General features: G+C 38.0%; 1 protein-coding gene across 4 annotated transcripts in view; it reads right to left on the bottom strand.

Moving 5' to 3' along the window:
• Positions 1-2,937: 2,937 nt before the first annotated feature.
• PLS1 (plastin 1) overlaps positions 2,938-22,006 on the bottom strand; it is a 72,071-nt gene continuing 53,002 nt past the window's right edge. For 3 of the 4 annotated variants that reach the window (XM_060767784.2, XM_060767786.2, XM_060767785.2), the window contains exons 11-17: positions 19,901-19,921; positions 13,934-14,012; positions 12,667-12,781; positions 11,664-11,797; positions 9,505-9,628; positions 7,801-7,925; positions 2,938-4,741 (exon numbers count right to left, since the gene is read on the bottom strand). In XM_060767784.2, the coding sequence (XP_060623767.1) occupies positions 4,606-4,741; positions 7,801-7,925; positions 9,505-9,628; positions 11,664-11,797; positions 12,667-12,781; positions 13,934-14,012; positions 19,901-19,921 (734 nt within the window). In that variant the 3' untranslated portion in view covers positions 2,938-4,605. The remainder of the gene's footprint in view (positions 4,742-7,800; positions 7,926-9,504; positions 9,629-11,663; positions 11,798-12,666; positions 12,782-13,933; positions 14,013-19,900; positions 19,922-22,006) is intronic. The other variant, XM_060767787.2, reaches the window with a different exon arrangement.

Genomic DNA, 22,006 nt, shown 5'->3' with positions numbered 1-22,006 from the left:
TTTCCCTCACCTGGCCTTCACTCTCTCTCTCTCTCTCATTGACAGCCTTGCTGTGTCCATTTCTAATATTGTTAGGATAGCTAGATTAGATTGGGCACCACAATTCAAGAGAGATATTGACAAGCTGGAATGTGTCCAGAGGAGGGCGACTAAAATGATCAAGGGTCTGGAGAACAAGCCCTATGAGGAGCGGCTTAAGGAGCTGGGCATGTTTAGCCTGGAGAAGAGAAGGCTGAGAGGAGATATGATAGCCATGTATAAATATGTGTGAGGAAGCCACAGGGAGGAGGGAGCAAGCTTGTTCTCTGCTTCCTTGGAGACTAGGACGCGGAACAATGGCTTCAAACTACAAGAGAGGAGATTCCATCTGAACACGAGGAAGAACTTCCTGACTGTGAGAGCTGTTCAGCAGTGGAACTCTCTGCCCCGGAGTGTGGTGGAGGCTCCTTCTTTGGAAGCTTTTAAACAGAGGCTGGATGGCCATCTGTCAGGGGTGCTTTGAATGCAATATCCCTGCTTCTTGGCAGGGGGTTGGACTGCATGGCCCATGAGGTCTCTTCCAACTCTTTGATTCTATGATTCTATAAAGTAAGTAAGTATGCCTGAATCTAGTGGTTCTCAACCTGTGGGTCCCCAGATGTTTTGGCCTTCAACTCCCAGACATCCCAACAGCTGGTAAAATGGATGGGATATCTGGGAGTTGTAGGCCAAAACACCTGGGGATCCACAGGTTGAGAACCACTAGATTCAGGCATACTTACTTACTTGCTTTTCTTAGGCCAGTAGTTCTCAACCTTTGGGCCCTCAGATGTTTTGGCCTTCAACTCCCAGACATCCCAACAGCTGGTAAACTGGCCAAAACACCTGGGGACCCACAAGTTGAGAACCTGGCTTAGGCGATCCCTTGTTGTCCGAGTAAGAATGGGGTGGGTACGTAGATAGCTGTGGAGCCCAGTACCGCAGCCAGGATTTTGATTCGGGGCGGGCTGAGTTTGATTCGGGGGGGGGGGGGCTGAGTCTGAGTGAAAGAGGGCCTACCATAGCAAACTTTTTGTATCGTTACCCCATGCATATGGAATATATTGAGCATGGTGGTAAGATCATGTTATGAATAAACATAACAGTTTAAATAATGTACCAGTAAGGCCTTCTCGCAGATCACCATGAGAATTTGGGGGGGGGGGTGAAGCCCCTCAAGGCCCCCTCCCCTAGCTACATGCCTGGTGGAGCCCTATTCTTGACCTGCATATTCTCCCGCAGTGAGGGCATCGGTTTCCAGGTGGAAGGCAGTCTCCGTCAGGGTTGGCTTGACGTGCCTTCCTCTTGGCACATTTCTCTCGCCCTCCAGGAAGGAAGGAAGACTGGACAAAGGAATGGAAGGAAGTGAGTTGGCTATGAATAATAGGAGTGGTGCAGATTGGCTGTTGCTAGGTGACATGTATGAGGGGAAGGAAGAAAGGAAAGGAAAATAGAGGGAGGGAAAGAAAGAAAAAAGAAAGGAAGAAGAGAAAAAGGAGGGAAGGAAGAAGGCACAAAGCAAAGGATGAAGGAAGAGAAAGGAAAGGGGGAAGATGTGCACGGGAAAGCAAGAAAAGAAGGAAAGGAAGGAAGAAAAGCAGGAGAGAAAAGGAGAAGGGAAAGAAAGGGACACAGAGAGAGCCTGCCCAACATTGCCATGGAGGCATGGAAAAGGCAGTAAACAAACAGGTAGCAGCCCTTCCAACATTCAGGCAACGGCAAGTATATAACGCTACCATTTATATAATAATAAATTATATGTATCAGTCAGTTTGCTTTATATTATATTGTACTTTTTGTATTTTAGCTGGAAAAAAATAATTGTATTCTATATATTTATATTTACATTTATCTGTATTTCTTCTATTCTAAGATGTCATTGATTGTAAGACCCACACTAATTTCAGTACCACCAATATATATGTGTGTGTGTGCACACGCGCGCACGTGTGTATGTATATGTATATATAAGCACTCATGATTCTAAGATGCACCCTATTTTTAGAGATGTATGTATGGGGAACAAGTATGTCTTAGAATCAAATAAATACAGGTATTTTAGAAGCTGCATCATGAGGAATGTAGTGTAAACTGAGGGTTCCACTTTGGTCAGAAGACCTAGGGTACAGCATCCAGTTTTGGGCACCACAACTTGAGAAGGATAGCAACAAACTGGAATGTGGCCCTGTGTGCTCATGTAAGTACTAGATGAGTTTATTTTTGTTTTCAACAAAATTTGGCTTCAGACTCTGGATTTCAAACTATGGCTCCTTCTCTTCTCAATCTTGGCTTAATTTAAGCTGCCGTGTTTGGAAGAATAAAATAAACATCTGTATGGAATTTCATATGTAGACTCAGCAAAATAATTACTGGTGTGTTTTTTTAAAACCAGGTTAGATTACTTACTTTTTGAACATTTGTATTTTTATTTTTCTTCTTGTTGTTTGAGACAGCTTGTGAATAGATGGAGAATATCAGTCTTAAGCTAAGCACAGGATAATTTGTTCCCAACATATCATTTTTACCAGATGCACAGGTATACCATCTGGTACATAACATGAATGGGAAACGTTCTCCAATATGAAAGTACAGAATGTATCCTCTGGACGATGTTATCAGGGCAATTCTTGTTTTTGTTATTGCACATATGTAATAGAACTCCATGCTGGCCATATGACCTTGGAGGTGTTTACGGACAACGCCGGCCTTTTGGCCTAGAAATGGAGATGAGCACACACACACACCCCAGAGTCGGACACGACAAGACTTAATGTCAGGAGAAATCTTTACTTGTTACCTTTGCAGTAAATAAATGAATTAAAGTATCCTTCCTATAAAAATCAACAACAGAAAATTCACATAAATTAAAAACATGTACAAGAAAGTACATCATGTATAAAAGGAGGCCTCAGACTGGAGTCATCATCTCTCTTTATTGCTTTATTATATGACATGTTCAGAAATTCAAATATTTACCCTCATTGCAAGGCTTATTACATACATTGTTTCAATTATTGCCATTGTTATATTTGTGCTATCTAGACCATAATCCATAATAATATGTTGTGTTTTTCCTTACTGAATAGTTGTTTGATATTACAAGTATCTACAGCAAAATCTCAACAGGGGATGCTCATATTTAAAACACTTGCTGTAAATAAGCAGACTTTCTGAATACAATACCGGTGTGCAACCACTATTAATTAGCTACCTTTGAACAGATTTATTGACTAAGGACACAATCCCAGAGTCAAGATTGAATGGTTAAGTGGTTATGGTAGAAGCACCACTATTGCTAGAACTGAATTTGCTCTGATAAAATCACTACAACTCTCTGTAAAGAAGATACGGAATTGCCCTGTAAACTTAATTTAAGAAACTGCATACTTTCATAATCAAGCGATAGCTGAGACACACAGAACAATTTTCAAATTGATAAAAAGCTATACTTGGGCTAGAGTAACTGTACTGTATCCCATTCTTTGACCTGCAAAAGGGACTGGAGCTGGGCCATCTACATATACCATCTACTCCAGAGCAAATTCCCTTCATCCTTCCATCTTCCTCTACTAGTCTCATCCATGATTAAGGCTTACTGTCATCACCAGGCCTTTGTGAAGCCAGCTTCCAACTCTAGTTTCTAAGTCCTGATTAGCAACAACCTCTGATTAGAATCAAATCATGATTAACAAGGGTTCTGACCTAGCTGTTAACCATGGGAAGGCAAACAGTGGATGGGTGTGGGAAAACTATACCAGAGAAGAAAGGGATTTCAAATAGGGGAAGCCAAAACCCATTTCATACCCAAAGGACAAAGTGTGTTACAGCTTTCCTTTAAAAAAAAATCTTTTTAATTTTCAAATACAGCAGCATACCATAAACAAAACAACCTCAGAAGTTAAGTAGTTTCCTTGCCTTGTAACTCCAGAAAATGAAATTTGCCCTGAACAATAAAATAGTGCATCCCTGATATTTAATCAACTAAAACTTTCATTGATTAACTTACTAGCTAAATTAATTAAGAGTAAAAGTTCTTACAGAAGAAGTAGTCATATTCATGTATACTGGAACTTAGTGGGAAATATGCTTAGGATTTATGACGTTCAATTTGCAGCCAAATATCAACGGAAATTTAGATAGTCCTTTACACAATAAGGCAATGTGACCTTTTGGTCAATATAATAGTGCTGGAATGGAACAGTATCAGACTTTGAAGATGCTTCATGTATACATGTTAATAACCCAGAAAAATAAAATTTTGATTTCACAGCAGTTCCTAAAATAACCCAGATCATGTTTGCATTAAGAAAACAGTATATATCATACTTATTTTAAAGGGCTATTTAACATAGTAACTTTAGTTCATTGTGGTGTTTAGTAATATTAGCTCACAAGTTACTGATATAATATAAAATGTTTCAGATAAAACCTTAAATATAAACAATTATTTTTAAATAATCTCTCTATACATCTTCACATTTGTATATGTATAAATTATCTGTTTCACAGCTAATAAATGTAGTTAGTCTGTAAACAATGAGGCATTCATTGTGTTTATCATGGCAGATGATACAGGAAAAATCTTCTTTATTTTATTTTGTTCAGTCCTCTTCCCATCAAACATGCAAATACTGTCATAACCATTTTTGGCTTTACTTCTACCAAGTCATCTGGTAGGGCATATATACAAGCACCAATTTTCCGAGCAACTGAAATAGCATATCTTGAAGAGAGAAAAGAAAAGATAACATATTAATAAGGCATCACTTGAAGATTAAGATTATGTAGTACTAATTTTCTATATAATTTTTGATGTACTATACAATATGAAGTGCTCCAATCAGATATCATTGAGATTTTATAAAATAATTTTCAATACAGTAAAATTCTGTACTTTCAATGGACAAGGAAAGGGTTGGTCTTAACCCACTTCCAGAAGGGCACTCAAGGGTCCATGCTGATTTCCCATTGGAAGGAGTTCCAAAAGCTTGAGAGCAAAACAGAGAAATCTCTCTATTTTGTTGAGGCAACCTAGATTCCACATATACTGTATATTCTGGTGTATAAGACTACTTTTTAACCCATGAAAATCTTCTCAAAAGTCGGGGTCGTCTTATACGCGGGGTCGTCTTATACGCAGGAGTAGTCTTATACATGCGAGTAGTCTTATACACGGGAGTCGTCTTATAGAGCGGGTGCTGAAACTTCCAATCAGATTGGAGAATCTGCAGTTGCATATGGTGGGGGAAACTCAAAAATGGCAATGGCTGTGTCCCTTCTGTATGCAGCGACTGTATGAAAGCATTAAGGGTGACGCTGTACAAGTATGGTAGAAGAAAATCCATCCATCAGAATTTGTGGACTTAATGCGGTCCCGATGGTGGGGTGAAGGGGCGCCTCACCGAGAAGGTGTAAGTGAAGGGCGGAGCAAACTGCAGGCATCCGGGGCGTCTGGGGTATGGAAAAAAGAGATAGAGTGGCTCTGGGCCCAGAAAAACATACCTCTTTTACTTGTCTGGCCCGCCCTTGTATCCTATTACCATACCTCCTCCTCTGCCTCTCAAATCTCGCTCCTGAAGACTGCAGTGAAGCGGTGCAGGTGCACATGTGCGAGATCTGAGAGGCAGAGAAGGAGGTACAATAATAGGAAAATTACCATATTGAAATCAAATCTGATGCTTTAAAAATTTTTATTTGGTGTGTGTTGGAAGAGGGGTAATCTTATACAGCGAATATATCCCAAATTCTATATTTTAACTGGAGAAGTTGGGCGTCGCCTTATACGTCCAGTCGTCTTATATGCTGGAATATACGGTAATTGGGTTTTCAGCAGTATGTTATCAGATCGTAATTACTGGGAGAATTCATATGCAGGAGCTGGTCAATAGCAAATCCATAGTTTTATTTGTAAATTGCCTGAAATATTATATACACTGACATAACTGCAGTAGTGATCCAAGTCCCCATAGTGTAATGAAATGCAAAAATGGAACAGGAAAATAAACAAATTCAAATAATTTTCATAAAGTTTTATCAATGTAACAGAGATAGAAGTGGAAAAGGATTCTGCAGCTATCATATCCTGGCTTGCTCTTTTTAGTAGCTTGGGAGAGGAATCCTTTATGCTGAAGTTTCTAGGCTATCTTCCAGAGCAGCCTCATGAAGAACATAATAATCTGATTTTAAAGCACCAATGTATGAATATGTGTGGCCAAATCTTTCCCTCACACATTTTGTATATCAGCCAAATCTGATAAAGTATACTCTAGAAAGAAAACAGTACTGAAGATATACTGAAAATGTACTGAAGATGCTGAAACCCAAAAGCCCAGAGGATTTATCCTATTGATTTATTGCAGATAATATACACTGAAATTATACTAAAGAAAATATTACCTATTTGAAAGCTTAATTATTCAATCTTTCTTTTTGACAATGTTTTAATAAACTGTACAACTTTCTTCGTATATAGTTTTTCCATATACTGGATTAAGTGCTGCATCATTAATATGATTGGGAATGTTATACTAACACAATGTACATGCCATACATGTACATGCAATTAGCAATAAAGAGCCTGAAATCAGCACAATTCCCACATTTGCAGTTGTAAAATATGCTACATCACTTTGCTTAAAACATCAAATATGATCTAGCATAGGAAAATCACAAAACATTGCAACAATTGTCAGGGCCCACTAAAAAGGATTGGGTGCCTCTTCTGACATAGATGAAAATATCTCTCTCAACTAAAACCAGTTGTGGCCATCTGACATGTGTTTGATAGATAAAAGAGCATTTCATTAATTATTTAAATGGAAATGAAGATATAGACAAACATGGAAGAGCAGGTATATATCTGCCAGCTAAAAAGTCGCATAACAAGCCAGTAACACCTTTGAGACAAAAAGAAGACATTTCTAGCACAAACTTTGAGGGATATGGACACAGTTTAGGCCATTAGGCATTGCATCAGATGAGGTGAACTGTGTTTGTGAATACATATCCTAGAACAGTGTTTCTCAACCTGGGGGTCGGGACCCCGGGGGGGGGGTTAAGGGGGTTTTAGAGGGGTAATGAAAGACCAACAGAAAACATATATTCCTGATGGTCTTAGGAACCCCTTCGGCAGAGAAGGCTGAAGATCTCTCCACCTGTCTTCCCACCAAGCCCTCCTCCGGTGTGATTGAATGGCCTCTCAGCCAAGGGGAGGGTTGTTTCTGAGAGTCCAAGTGGGGAGGGAAGAGCAGGCATGCTTGGGGCATGGCAGCATGGTGCACATGTGTGAACGAAGGAGTGTGTGTGAGGTGGGAGGGAGGCTTGCGCCAGCAAGTCCCTTTAAGGAATGGGGGTTCTGAGTGGGAAGTTTGGCCCAATTCTATCGTTGGTGGGGTTCAAAAAGCTCTTTGATTCTAAATGAACTATAAATCCCAGCAACTATAACTCCCATATGACAAAATCAACTCACCCACCCACCCCTACCAGTATTCAAATTTGGCCGTATCAGGTATTTGTGCCAAATTTGGTCCAGTGAATGAAAATATATCCTGCATATCAGATATTTACATTATAATTTATAACAGTAACAAAATTACTGTTATTAACTAGCAATGAAAATAATGTTATGATTGGGGGTCACCACAACATAAGGAATTGACTGTGTTAAAGGGTCTCGGCATTAGGACGGTTGAGAACCACTTCTCTAGTACCTGTACAACGGGTCATGTGCATCTCAAGTTTGATCATAAAACAGTGCCAAATGTGCCAAAGTGACATACTTACTTAGCATTATTCAGCTTGTCTGTTTCGGTAAAATTTTCCCTCTTGACCATTTCTGGACGAACTGCTTTTGGTGCAATGGCATCTATTAAATCTAGTACAGGCAAACTAGTGCTTATGGATCTGTCCTGAAAAGAGAAATGGTCAAATGTCTCATTAGTTATTTATTACTGTTATTAAGAATACCAAATGCTTTCCCTTTACGCACAAATCAGTGTTTTTGTTCTACTTTTGATTTTTCTCATGGGCATATAAATCACAGTGACAGAATGTATTTATTGCTGAAAAGTGAATGAAAAATAACATTGTATGTGCTGCAGTGAGAACTGTGAGAGCCCCTACCAGGGAATGTCCATCTTTTTGAAAACTGATCATTTCTATCTTCCTTCTTTTTATTTCATTCAGATGTTGTCAAGGATGAATATTTTCACCACAAGGTACGTATAAAGAAAATTAATTTCTTGCATCTGCATTTTCATATATTTTTTATTTCAGTCCTGTTGACTTCCATATGTAATTAGGATTTTCTTCTTCTTGTTTATAAATGGAATAATCTGTTTATTTCTGGAAACCCAATACTACTTTGAACTTGTCTTGAGCTTTAGATTTTGTTTCTAGGATACTAAAATGTACTTCCTCCCTGTCTTAAAATAGCAGGTGCCATTACTTTAGTCACCTTCCAACAGCTACAGCAAATGGGAAGTCTCAATCATAATATTAAGCAGCCAGTAGGAGGTGCCAAAGATTGATGTAATTAAATTTGTTCCTTGAGAATATTATTCCTGTTCAGTTGATTGAAGTTATGATTTCCAGATTTGTTCAAATGCTAAGTGCTACCAGGAACATTGTGCACTTAGACCCAAGCTAATGTGTCTGGGATTTCAATTTTCTCATTATTTCTGACATAATTTAGTGTTAAATCTCAAACATGTATGACAATAGATGATTCATTTTCCGTTTAGAGAAGGTTCAAGGTTGTTTACTATGTTTAAATTTTCCTAAAATGTGAAGATCTTATGTGTTCTTTTTTCCCTTCTATTTAAACAGAGCAATAAAAACAAAAGCTCAAGAGTCCTTGCCAAATGTGACCTTAAATATATACACAATCATACATATCAGTGGTTCCTAACCTTTTTTTTTTTTTTAACCAGGGACCACTTTGACCAGGGACCACTCTCCAACATTAGTACCAAAAGGGTTACAAATCAGTTTTTGGTCAAGCTTTCCATTTGGTTTGGTAATTTTGGGTGCTGATTCAGAAAATTGCATTGGATAGACCATATCAGTTCAAGTTTCTGATGCAGAACATATGCCATCCAGTAATCGTCATCTGTTCGCCCACAGAAAAACCATATTTAATAATCTAGAGCTGATGTGGTAGTAGTAATCTTTTGTGTGTAGTCAGCCTCTCCCTTCCCAACACCCCCGTTGCCTCAGCACTATAAGAAAGTTTCACGAGACCAGTCACTCACATTGCCGCATGGTTTTGAGGCAACAGTGTAATGATGAGGCTGCGGGCCATCTTTTCATTCTTGCAGAATACTGGTGGTCCACGGACCACAGGATGGAACTATTGATCTATATGACCATATGATTTTAACATGTTTCTTTTGAAATGATAGAAACTTATGACACCTAAACTATCATATTTTATTTGCAGTCCACAAAAGCTTATCCCAGAATTGTTAGTCTTCGTTTCTTAATTACCTTGAAGCTAGTTATTGAAGTGGTCTTATTTGCATTTGCAAGAGTTTGATTCACCCATTTAATAATTATGTCATCATTCACTTTCTCCCCCTCTCCAAGGTCCGATAGTACGTTTAGTGTGTATCTGCAAAGTAAAAACAAAAACTGTATTCTTATATAAATAATTTTAGAGTACTGCACTGGAAATGGAGAACACATACAATCCAACACAAAGCTACAACAATATATACCTTTATTGAATTTGACTTAATAACAGTAGCACAGAATAGGGATTCAAACAAAATCAAAGTGGCATCCAACTCAACTGCTGGGTAACAAACAGACGAGAGAAAAGTTTAGTTCTGTCCCTATTTCCATCTTCTCTTTTGCAAATTCATCATAGTTTTCTTTCTTGAAGTTAGAATTTGTTCATGATTGCAAGTTGGCTTAGGGTTGATAAATCCCCCAACAATCAAGTTAAAGATTTCCCTTGGTTCACTATTCTTTTCCCCATTCTAAAATGCACAATTTTCCATTTCTCTTAGGAACTACCTTGATTGTCTTTCAGCCTCTCATAATTCACAACCATGGCTATGTTTATTGTGTACATAGCCCACAAATCATATGTGGCTCTCCCAGTGAGCCTACAATACCTCTTGACATCCATAATATTTTTAACTACATATTTTATCCTATTAACTGAAAAATACCATGTTCTCCCATGTTTTATTCTATATATGTATGCGTGTGTAAAATGTTTACATTTTTTAGGAAAACAGAAGTGCCTTCATAAAAAATAAATAACTGTAGTTCAGAACACAAGCATTTTTTCATATTCTTTAGGCCCTAAGTATAAACTTCCAGAACCACATTTACTTTCTGACTCAAATATTCCATTTTCCTGCTTTGGGGCTAATTAGCTTTGAAATTGTAAACTTTGCAATCCTCACCACACAGAGGATAAAAGCTACAGTGCATACACTGAGATGTTTAGGGCTAGCTCCCTGCACTGGCAGGTAAAGCTGTATCTCGACTATAGAATTAATATAGCTTCGCACCACTTGAACTGCCATGACTCAATGTTATTGGGAGAGAAGCTCTTCTCTCCCAATTAGTGCTGGTACCTCATCACACTGCAACTCACATGATTCCATAGCATTATTATTATTATGTATCAAAAACATGTCTAAGTTAGTATAAAACTGATAAAAATAGAAGGCACACAAGTGGCTAAATATCTTTTGTCCAAAAATGGTCAACAGCAATCACATTGTCTGTAGCCTCCAACAATTCTTCCTCTGTGCATGAGGCAGGACACTGCGGACAACCACACAGATGTGGAGTTGTCTGTTCTGCTCTACAGTCGCACAAGGTGGAGGATTCTTTTAGGTAGTGTCATTTTGCCAAGTTGTCTTTTGATTTTCCCACTCCACTTCTCAGTCTGTTCAGGGACTTCCAAGTTGCCCATTCTTGGTTTGCCCCTGGAGGCAGACCCTTGGGGGCGGGCATCCAATTAGGATTTCCTGGTTTAGCTGCTCAGATGGACTCTCTTGCTGTTGCTGGGGGAATGTTAAGAGGCGTGGTGGTTCTCATGGTGCTTTTCCTTGATATGAGTCTACTGGGAGGAGGCTGATAGCCATGCAGTGGATGGCTTTCACAGTGTTCAACCATAGCATTGAGCCATGGCAATTCAGGCAATGTTAAACTACATTAATTCTGCAGTGTAGATGCAGCCTAAAGATGGAGTCCTAAAACCCTTGCTGGTGAATGAAGTCCCATGGATGGGACTGCACTGTACAATCTCATTTGGAAAAAGTAAAGTTCCTCAAGATTATAAATTATTTTTAGAGCTACTGTGGTGTTTTAGTGTTTGGGGATTAGTGTTTGGGAAGTGGAAGATCCAGGTTCAAGTCTCCACAGAGCCACAAAACTCACTTGATAACATGAGCCAGTCACACACTTTAAATCTGACCAACCTCACATTATTATTCAAAAGGTACACATGGGGAGAAGAGAATGCATATGTGCTGACTTGAGCTTATTCAAGTAATAGAAATAAGCAAATAAAAAAGTAAATAGAGTTGCAAGTAACTATAAATGAAATTTGTAGTCTGGTTACAAACATAGAATCTTTTTTGATCTGAAAGACTTGTGTTTTGAGAGCTGTAATAAATCCTTACCTTCTCATTAACTGCCACACCAGTGCTAAAGTCAATGTTGGGTTGCCTTCATTGAGGTCCTGTCCACCAATACCAACCAATGAGAATCTGGCCTGCTTCTTTCCCAGTTCCACTGCATAGTTACAGTTTTCAATCTAAAAGTAATTTGTTTATAGAAATTACAAACACATTTGAAATATTTTATTAAAATTGTGTTTTGGAAATAGCAGATCAGCCACAAAACATGCATAGCAAGAACATCCTGCAGTAAAAGAGTAAATGTCATCTACATGATCATAGCTGGAAAGCATTTTGGACAAAACATTATTTCTGTCATTTTCAGTAATTGATTCCAGAGGCACCCGCTGTTTAGTTTGTCAACTGTAGGCAGGCACACAAAGCTAAGGCAAGAACTTTATTGCATTTACAGCAGACATGCTGATGTAATCTAACAAAGAAATTCTATGTTTCCCCAGCCCTCCTTCATCATTCTCCCAATGTCAAAACTGCTATTAAAAAACAACAACATAAAGCTAGATGGACACAAAAGAAAGGGAACAGCAAACATAAAAAAAACTTTATAAAAGGAGCTTGCCAGACACCTTCTTAAATATATTTTAAAAGATTCCACCTGCATATAAAGGTATCACATAATTTTAGATGCCTTAGCATTGCTAAACACTTGGCCATGCTGACTGGGGCTGATAGCAGTTAAATTCCAAAAATTCTTGAAAGCACTTGGTTACATTAGGGTTGGTAAACATATATTTTCTATAGGCTCCCCCTAATCCTTATTTCTCACTCACTTACTCCACATGATACTCTAATTTTCAGGGATTCTATTTCAACATGCCCATTTGATTGCTGGGATCTCTCTCTCTACCATACATATCCACAGTTATAACCCTCACAATAAGGTACTTTAAGCAGAGATTATAACGGTATACCAACCCAATTTATGTAATGTAATTTAAGCACATGTTTAAGTGGCTACTGTAAATTCCAATACAGATTTTTTACCAACCTTTTTCATGTTGCCCCCAAGAGCAGCATATGGTGGTTTGTTTACATGATTCCATTCTACTGGTACGCGGATCATTTCATACAGCTGGAAGATTACTAAAGCATCTGAAAGGTCACTGGTCAGAGTGTAGAGAGAAAATGGAAAAAATATCATTACAAGTCCATGAATATAGTCAGCAGTGTGCTCAGTAAAGTATTCTCATGTTGAGTACCTCCTATATTTTCTCATTCCATTATTTGCTTAGCATCACTCTCATGGATTAATAACAGTGCTTCAAATTACTGTGCTATCATGAACCAATGAAAGACAAAATGTTATAGATTACACAAACAATGGAGAACCAATCGACCTGGTTAAGCATGGCCAACTGTGAGAGATGATGGGAGATGAAATCAAACTACTTTGGGCAGGCCACACATATTCTCTATCTGTAAGTTATACTGTAAGTATTATTGCCACCCTTGACATACAATTGAAGAGGTATTTCAGCCATGCTATAAGGAATATGCAGCCCTAAGATCCCAATCTGCTTCCACAATTGCCAACTTTGTACAAACCGAGTGCATCCCAGAATATAGTGCAATATTACAACAATTTATGGAGAATACTGAATTCAGATGGTTTTTCTACCACATCTCCCAGTGGCACAATGTGCCAGCAGGACTGCTGACTGACAGGTCAGTAGTCGTATCTGGGGAGAATGTGTTGAGCTCCCTCTGTCAGCTCCAGCTTCCCATGTGGGGACATGAGAGAAGCCTCTCACAAGGATAGTAAAACATCAAACATCTGGACGTCCCCTGGGCAGCGTCCTTGCAGACGGCCAATTATCTCACACCAGAAGCGACTTGCAGTTTCTCAAGTCACTCCTGACATGAAAAAACAAAAACAAAGCCACATCAACAAAATATGACCGTGGCCCAAGGTGGCCAAAATCCTGACCTAGTCCTTTCTGAGAGAAAACACAGTAGCCCCATCCCTTTCTTCTTACCATATCTATCCATCAGAAATTTGCACTGGTTCCTTAACACCTAGCAATTTATATGGCTTATGTGATGTTGCACAAAAGGGCTGGAGGAAAGAGACAGTAGTGGCGCTATGCTGACATCTCAGTATTGATGGTAGGAGCTCTGTATTTAAGGTTTGGCAGAAGAATACAACCTTTAACACCGCAGTAGTAAATTGATGTTTCTCAGAAGATTTTAATAAAAGATTATTGCACTCTACATCAGTCAAAAGGAGAAATTGTCAAGAATACTATACAAATTACCTGTACAAATGGTTAATGTAAGGGGTTACACCCAATGAATTCATCCAGTTTCTAAATGTGCGCTCTTCCTTACTTTCCCCTATAGCAAAAAGATACAGAATGTATTAGAACACACATTTAAATATCTGATATTTAATTGCCATTAGTCTGATAGTATAAAAGATTTATATCTTCTCCAGAGGAATGATCTGACAAACTGTCAACTATCACATCTGACCTGATAAACTGTTGAAAGTTGGATAGCAGGGTAAAAATGGAGTAAGGTTCAAAAGGCATGGTCCTTACCAAAAGGATGTACATCCTTATGCTACAAAGGGATGCAGACACGCTAGTATACAAAGGAAAACAAAACTTTACTATTTGGTGGTAAGGAGTGAAAGGGAGTAGATAGCAAGGAGAGAGAAAATTTTAAATAATAAAATGAAACCAAATGCAAATGACTTAATTATATACCGACCCTGCTCCAAAAACATAGGATATAAATGTGGGGCGATCCTTTTTTCTAAAATAACTATTTTGACTGAGAGAGTGAGGGAGTTGTGGAAGGTTACGTAATGAATTGTATAATTAATCTAGGTATTCTAAGTCTAAGCTATTTAATCCAGTATACTAAATGATGGTTCAATATTACTAAGATATTTACAAATAAAGTTTATCAATGCCATGTTAATGTTAACTTTGCCTAACTACTTGTGTTTGTGTGGTTTAGTTTAATTAAGCTGAATACCAAATAATATTTCTACCTCGCTTCTCTTCATAATATATGGCTTGTTATTAGTATCTAACAGAAATAGTGGCAGAGCTATCTGACAACTAACATAACAAAGAACAGCTAGTGGAAAGAATGCAGAACACATGTAGACTAGCAACCTATCAGAATAAACTGGAATAAATGCATTAAATCTAACGCTGTGTAAACACATAGATACAGTAGAGTCTCGCTTATCCAACATAAATGGTCCAGGAGAACGTTGGATAAGTGAAAATGTTGGATAATATGGAAGGATTAAGGAAAAGCCTATTGAACATCAAATTACATTATAATTTCACAAATTAAGCACCAAAAATGTTTAACAACAAATAGAAAGAAAAAGCAGTTCATTACACAGTAATGTTATGTAGTAATTACTGTATTTACGAATTTAGCACCAAAACATTGCAATGAATTGAAACAGGTGTGGATCTGGGCGGGAGGCAGGCTCCGTTAGATAATACAGAACATTGGATGAGCAAAGGTTGGATAAGCTTGACTCTACTGTACATCTGTGGGTTCACTCTAGTCAAGACTGAAAGGGAATTTAGGCCATTTAGTGTTAAAACAAAAACTAATTAATGTATGAGAAACTACATGAACAGTATCCCTAGTTATCCTCTTTTAGACAAAAATTGCCACAGTGAAAACAATGTCATGCAATGTACCTGGTATATTCCCAAAGGAAATGAAACTCCCTGAATGAAAATATGTCCTTAATCCATAACATTAAGTTTGAGTATTCTGTTATGGACTAAATTATTGTAGTACAAATTGGGCATCTCTTATCTGAAATGCTTCAAAAACAAAAGTGACAGCTTTGCTTTCTAAAGTTTCAGTGTACACAAACTTTGTTTCTTGCACAACATTATTACAAATATTGTCTATAAAATTACCTTCAAGCTATATGTGTAATGTGTACATAAAACAAATTTCATATTTAGATTTTGGTCTTACCTCCAAGATAGGATACATACATGCAAAATCCAATAAAATACAAAATACAAAACACATCTGGACCCAGGCATTTCAGATAAGGAATACTCAAGTTGTATGTAATTTTCACGGCTCTGAATTATTCTTGCCATTTTGGCCAATGACATCTTGTTTAAAATCTCTAATCTATATGTGCAGCAGAACAAGGTAGGAATTGCATGGTAGAGGTCTGAGGTGGAAAAGCTGGTTGCACTATTTCAAATGGGAGGTAAGGAATCACATTCTTCAATGCTCCACAATGATTAATAGCTAAGGAACATAGCTTTTTCACAATTTCCTCTGAAACTATGATTATGTATCTCTTTATTACTTTGGCCTTTTCAATCATTCATGCTTCATGGCAAATTAATTTATCTATACCCAATACTATCACATATTAATGTATATAACTTTATTTTTTAAATAAGTCTACCAAATGAAGATGTCTGCCATATATGTCTGCTCAGAATACGACCCACGTGGTTTAATGCTTACTCTCAGGTAAGTAGGGACAGCAATGTAATCTAATGACGTCATTGAAGGCTTTCATAGCCAGAATCACTGGGTTGCTGTGAGTTTTCGGGGCTGTATGGCTATGTTCCAGATGCATTCTCTCCTGACATTTCACCCACATCTATGGCAGGCATCCTCAGAGGTTGTGAAGTCTATTGGAAACTGGGCAAGTGAAGTTTATACATCTGTGGAATGTACAGGGAGGGAGAAAGAACTCTTGTCTGTTTGAGGCAAGTGTGAATGTTGCAATTGGCCTGCTTGATTAGAACCGAATAACCTGCAGCTTCAAAGCCCATCTGCTTCCTGCCTGGGGGAATCATTTGTTGGGAGGTATTAACCGGCACTGAATGTTTCCTGTCTGGAATCCCCATTTCCTGAGTGTTGTTCTGTATTTACTGCCAGATTTTGTTCATTTTCATGGAGATTCCGAAGATTCCAGCCACAGATGCAGGTGAAACTTTAGGAGGGAATGTTACTGGAAAACAGCCATACAGCCCAGAAGACTCATAGCAACCCAGTTAATCATTTTGATTTTCTGAGATGGGAAGCAAAAATAAGGCAGCTTTTATGCACAGGTATATGCACTTTAAGTATGCCGATCTCTATAAAAACTCTCTTTATGGCAGAATGGTTGGTGCTACTCAAATTCAGACATATTTTCCACCTATTTACTTATGAGGGGGGGAAAAGCTGGTAAAAACTGGACCATCAGCAATGGCCCAACAACCATAATGTATTTAGAATCAACAATTAAAGGAGTTTTTAACATTTATATGAGATAAAAAAATTGAAATATATTTTGAACATTTTAAGACAACTAGCAAATGCTTCCAGCAAGCTTATTACAGAGAGCATAGAAATATACTAAAGGAAGTATTCATAGATGCTAAAGGAAATATTCAGCTATTTCATTCACACTGAGAATTAAAATGGCATGCTGAACAATGCCAGGAAAAAAGTCCACTCTAGACAAATAGGAACAATAGCGTGCAAGTTGAAAAGAATACAATTTTGACTAAAAGGAGCTGTAGAACTAAAAATAACACACTATATTTAATATGCCAGTCTAAATAACATTCTTTGTTATATGGACACATTAGAATTTGTAGGCTTTTCATATAGTTGAAAACTGGCCAGCATTTCATTACTTTCCCCATCCCCACTCTTTTTCACTGACTTGGTTTCATTATCCAGAAGATACCTTCTGGGAACATACGTTATGTTTTATGTGTCAGATGAAAAATAATAATGGGAAAATCACAGAAACTGGGCCATGTGTACAACGTGCCCTATAGCATTTCTCTTCTGTGACCATTAAACCATGCTGAAACATATTATGCTGAGAGAATATGCAAGAAGGGACATGAGTTACTAATCAACATGACAAATCTCTCTCTTTCAAGTTAGCAGATTGGGTACGATATAAATGCCTAAGTAACTTCAGGAAGAATTTTACTTGCGACATTTCTTATGATAGCAAAAATCACTGTCCTTCACAGAGGGAGTAACAGTCTGGCATTTGAAAGTGTTTCTTAAATGTCCATACAGTATTTGATGGGTAACTCACAATTTGTTGTTACAGGCTTTCATGGCTGGAATCAATGGGTTGCTGTGAGTTTTCCGGGCTGTATAGCCATGTTCCAGAAGCATTCTCTCCTGACATTCCACAGATATATAAACCTCACTTACTTAGTTTCCAACAGATCCCTCAATCTCTAAGGATGCCTACCATAGATGTGGGCGAAACGTCAGGAGACAATGCTTCTGGAACATGGCAATACAGCCCGGGAAACTCACAGCAACCTAACTCACAATTTCATTGTAAGTGAAAAATTGTGAAATCCCAAATACTCTCCCTCCAAGGATGTTCATGCTTTGTATTGTCAACTGATCTGATTTACACTAATGATATAGACAGAGAAAGAGGCTACAGTAGAATTCTGTCTTGCAGAGCCATGGAATCTGAATATGTCCAGAGACCAGATGAATCCAAATCCTAGAGCAGGTGGTTATGGTCCCTTATTTGGGAGATAAAGAATGCATGAACCACCATGGCCAAATCAATTCACTTCTAGCCACAAGGCCTTCAGTGGATGAGAACCACTGAAATAGAGCTTTCAAAGGGAGCTCTCAAATTATGGAAGCTTTCTAAGAAAAGTTTGCATGACATCTTTTGTCAGCTACATATGCTTGATTTTGCCAGACACTTAAGGACTTTAAAGTTTACATTATCTCTGTGGTCCATATTGTAAAAGTGAACTTTATAATTCTGTCTTTTAGGATTATTATCTCAAGACTATGTTTAATGCTGTGCATTCTCTGTAGGTCAGTGGTTCTCAGCCTGTGGGTCTCCAGGGGTTTTGGCTTACAACTCCCAGAAATCCCAGACAGTTTACCAGCTGTTAGGATTTCTGGGAATTGAAGGCCAAAACATCTGGGGACCCACAGGTTGAGAACCACTGCTGTATGTCCTTCTGACAGCCAACAGGAAGTATATGAAGAGTTCTATGCTTGTTTCAATCAAAGTCAATATATGAATGTTTCTATAAATCAATGTTATTTTATTGTTTAATTACTGTTTTAAATATTTTAATGTATTGCTGATTGTTGAATTTTTTTTATGTCGACATCCTATCATGCTTTTGTGAGGCCGCCCTGAGTCACCCCTTGGGGGTGATAAGGGTGGGGCAAAATATAGGAGATAAATAAATAAATAAGGTTTAATCCAGAGTTAACACTCAGTAGACATGCGACTAGTGCTGGATGAATTAGGCAACATTTGGCATCCCTTACTTCATGCTCTTGTGATTACTGAAAAGCTGTCCAAGAAGACTGCAGGGCCCTTGAAAACAATGTGGAAGGAAGTACTCTGGACTAAGAGGGTTAAAATGAAATGGATTACATTCACCACCCGTTCACTTTCTTTAGAATAGAGATGGGCAATTGTGGAAAACTAGGGGGCTAAATTAGTCCCCAAGAAAACTTAGAAGGTCACACCACTCATTGTAATGGTTATGACAAAACAGCCATAATGTATTTACGATCGACAATAAAAGGAGTTTTTAACATTTATATAAGATTAAAAATGCTGATCAGATTTTAAGACCTTTGATTTTATGCTCAGAAGAGACATTTTTAATAAAAGAAAATGACTAGAAATCACTTCTACTTCTCTTTATGACTGCAAATTGGTCTGGGGGTGAAAACATTGCAAAAATGCTCCTTAGAGGGCATCTGAAGGCACCTTCGGCCAATTTTAAAACCTTGCATGCAGCATGGGAGCTATATTTGGCCTCACCAACAACACTTATAGAGAGAAGCCTCAATTTGAGTCTAGTTCCCCTGATGTAGGAAAGGAGGCCTTCTTTTCTTAGAGTGACACATTTGGACCCAATACATTGTATTGGAAATAATTTTCATTGAATTAAAACGTCTATTTTTCCTTGTAAGACAGCAAATCATAGTTCCTACAACAACCAAATTATCTGTGTAAACCTAGGTCAAGCTGGCATTTACGTAGGGTTCTTTGAATGAATGGATGAATGATGAATATGATAATTATTGTAATGTTTTTTCCTCAATTATCACGGCATATTAAAAGAAAGATAGCAGTATAACCAATGCAGGAAGACAAATAGGAAGAAAGCAGTCAGAATAATAAAGGGAAGGTTGGGAGAAAAGGGAGATAAACACTTTTACAAGCTAAAGAAAAATACTAAATACAGTACCTACATTAGGAGGGGTCAAATCTGCATTTCATGAAGAAAAATAGGAAAATTATGAATTGTCAGATTATGACAGCTCACCTAAGAAACAACTATTAAGAAATGAATGTATCCACCATTCATATAATATTCTTTTAAATAAACTACTGCCACAAAATAGAGCCTTTGAGGTCCAAACTAGATTACATGCTGGGAGATTTGTAATTAGATCTCCTTCCCACCTTTATCACAATTCTTATCCTCCTCACTCACATACTATCAAATCAGCCTTGGACTGTATCTGAGGAGGAAATGATTTGGCCTTTTCTCCCATTCTGTTTCATCTAAAGTGTCCTCCTCTTTGTCTCTTGTGGTGTGAGGGAATACTTTCTGACTAGGCTTTCATCACACATTGACTTGCCTCATTCACTGGATTTTATGAAGACTTCATGTAACAGTGTCTTCTATTCATATCACTCCTCCCTTTTTCCTACTATCCTTTTCCTTCCCACAGAACATTAAACTGGAAAAGACAGACTAGAAGTATAGCACATTCTAAATACTAGAATCAGGAGCCCTCCATCAGGAAATGTTTACAGACACCATACAGATGTTTCCCTTATGAAATAAACAGCAGCTTCATGGCAGCAATTTAGATCCAAATATAATGAGGAGGTGGAAGACTGTGTTCCCTGAACCAAGTCTAGCCTGCTCTAAAGGCCAGAGAAACAGTCAACAGGTCCCCCGCTGCTGTCTAATTTGGACCAGAGGCCAGGCAAAGCACTGCCAACATCCATGTTTCAGCTGAACTACATTTCTGCAGATAGTTCAATCTGTATAATTATAAATACTTCAATAATTTTAAAGGGTACGTTTTATGACTACAGTGGATGTGATTTTCAGTGTACCTTGCTTGCATTTAATAGATATATGTTAATGCAAAAATTCAGTTGCTGAGGAGGAGTCATATTGGGATCACAACAAGTAGAGAAAATGACTAGAGTCATCACACTAGATAATGAATCTATTTCAAATCCAGTTTCTGCCTCCTGCAGAATTCTGGGGTTTGTAGTTTCGGGAGGAGCCTTTAACAGCCTCACTAAACTACAAATCCAAGAATTCTGCAGGAGGCAGAAACCGGATTTAAAGTGGATTCATTCTCTAGTGTGATGAAATAGACTGAACCTTGCCTTCCTTGCTGTGGTCTTCTGAAAACATATATTTTAAAGCTATTTACATGGGGCAGGGATCACCCACTGGCCCCAAACAGGCCATGCATTGAGAAAGGGTGGGAATGGAATGCAATAATTGATCAATTAGTGCTGGGCAGTTTCTTTTCATTTCTTCTTGAATGCTGGCCAGGTCTCAACTTTAAATAGTTAGCTACTGTGTGCCTAATAATGGACAAATTCCTTTTTGAGAGACTGGCCACAGATTTAGGACAGACAAAAAAAGCCCACTCCACAAAATGTGTAATTAACCTAGACATTTTGCTGTCATTAGATATAGTGATGGCCACAGGTTTAGATGGCTTGGAAACTGAATTATTTCTTTAAAAGGAAAGGTAAGAATATAATAGGAAACTGACCCTAGTAAACGAATTGTACTTTCATGATCAGAGGATAGTGTACTTATGAATATGAATTACTGCTATGGTTATTATTATTTACCTCATATATATTTCACCTTCCATGTAGTAGTGTGCTTTTTTTCTCTCTCCACTTTTACCACAACTAGGTGAGGCATATTAGTCAGAGAGACAAAGAATTGTCACTGTTGTCATGATTTGAATTTAGGTCTTCTAAGTCCTAATCCATCACTCTTAAAACTGTATAAGGACGTTGTGTTTTTGTCTCCAGTTTGTTAAGTGTCATAGAAGCAGACAGTCACTGTTAAAAGCATAATGCTTAACTATGGTACTAGACAGACCCATGGATCTATTCCAACATGGCTTTATTTAGGTCTATTTTTATATCACACAGCAGTACTTAGCTGGAGTCTAATTCTCTGTCAAAGTGTCTTTGAAGGAGAATGTCAAGGAAATTCTGAATGAACCTATCAGTATTGGCTGGACATTATTCAGGCTCTAACAGATGTATAAAAATAATTCTGCTTTGCGTGTTTGTGTGT

This window comes from Anolis sagrei, chromosome 3, assembly GCF_037176765.1.
Source record: "Anolis sagrei isolate rAnoSag1 chromosome 3, rAnoSag1.mat, whole genome shotgun sequence".
NCBI lineage: Eukaryota > Metazoa > Chordata > Lepidosauria > Squamata > Dactyloidae > Anolis > Anolis sagrei.
Note: the sequence above shows the minus strand (reverse complement) of the source record. Positions and strands in the feature narration are given on the sequence as shown.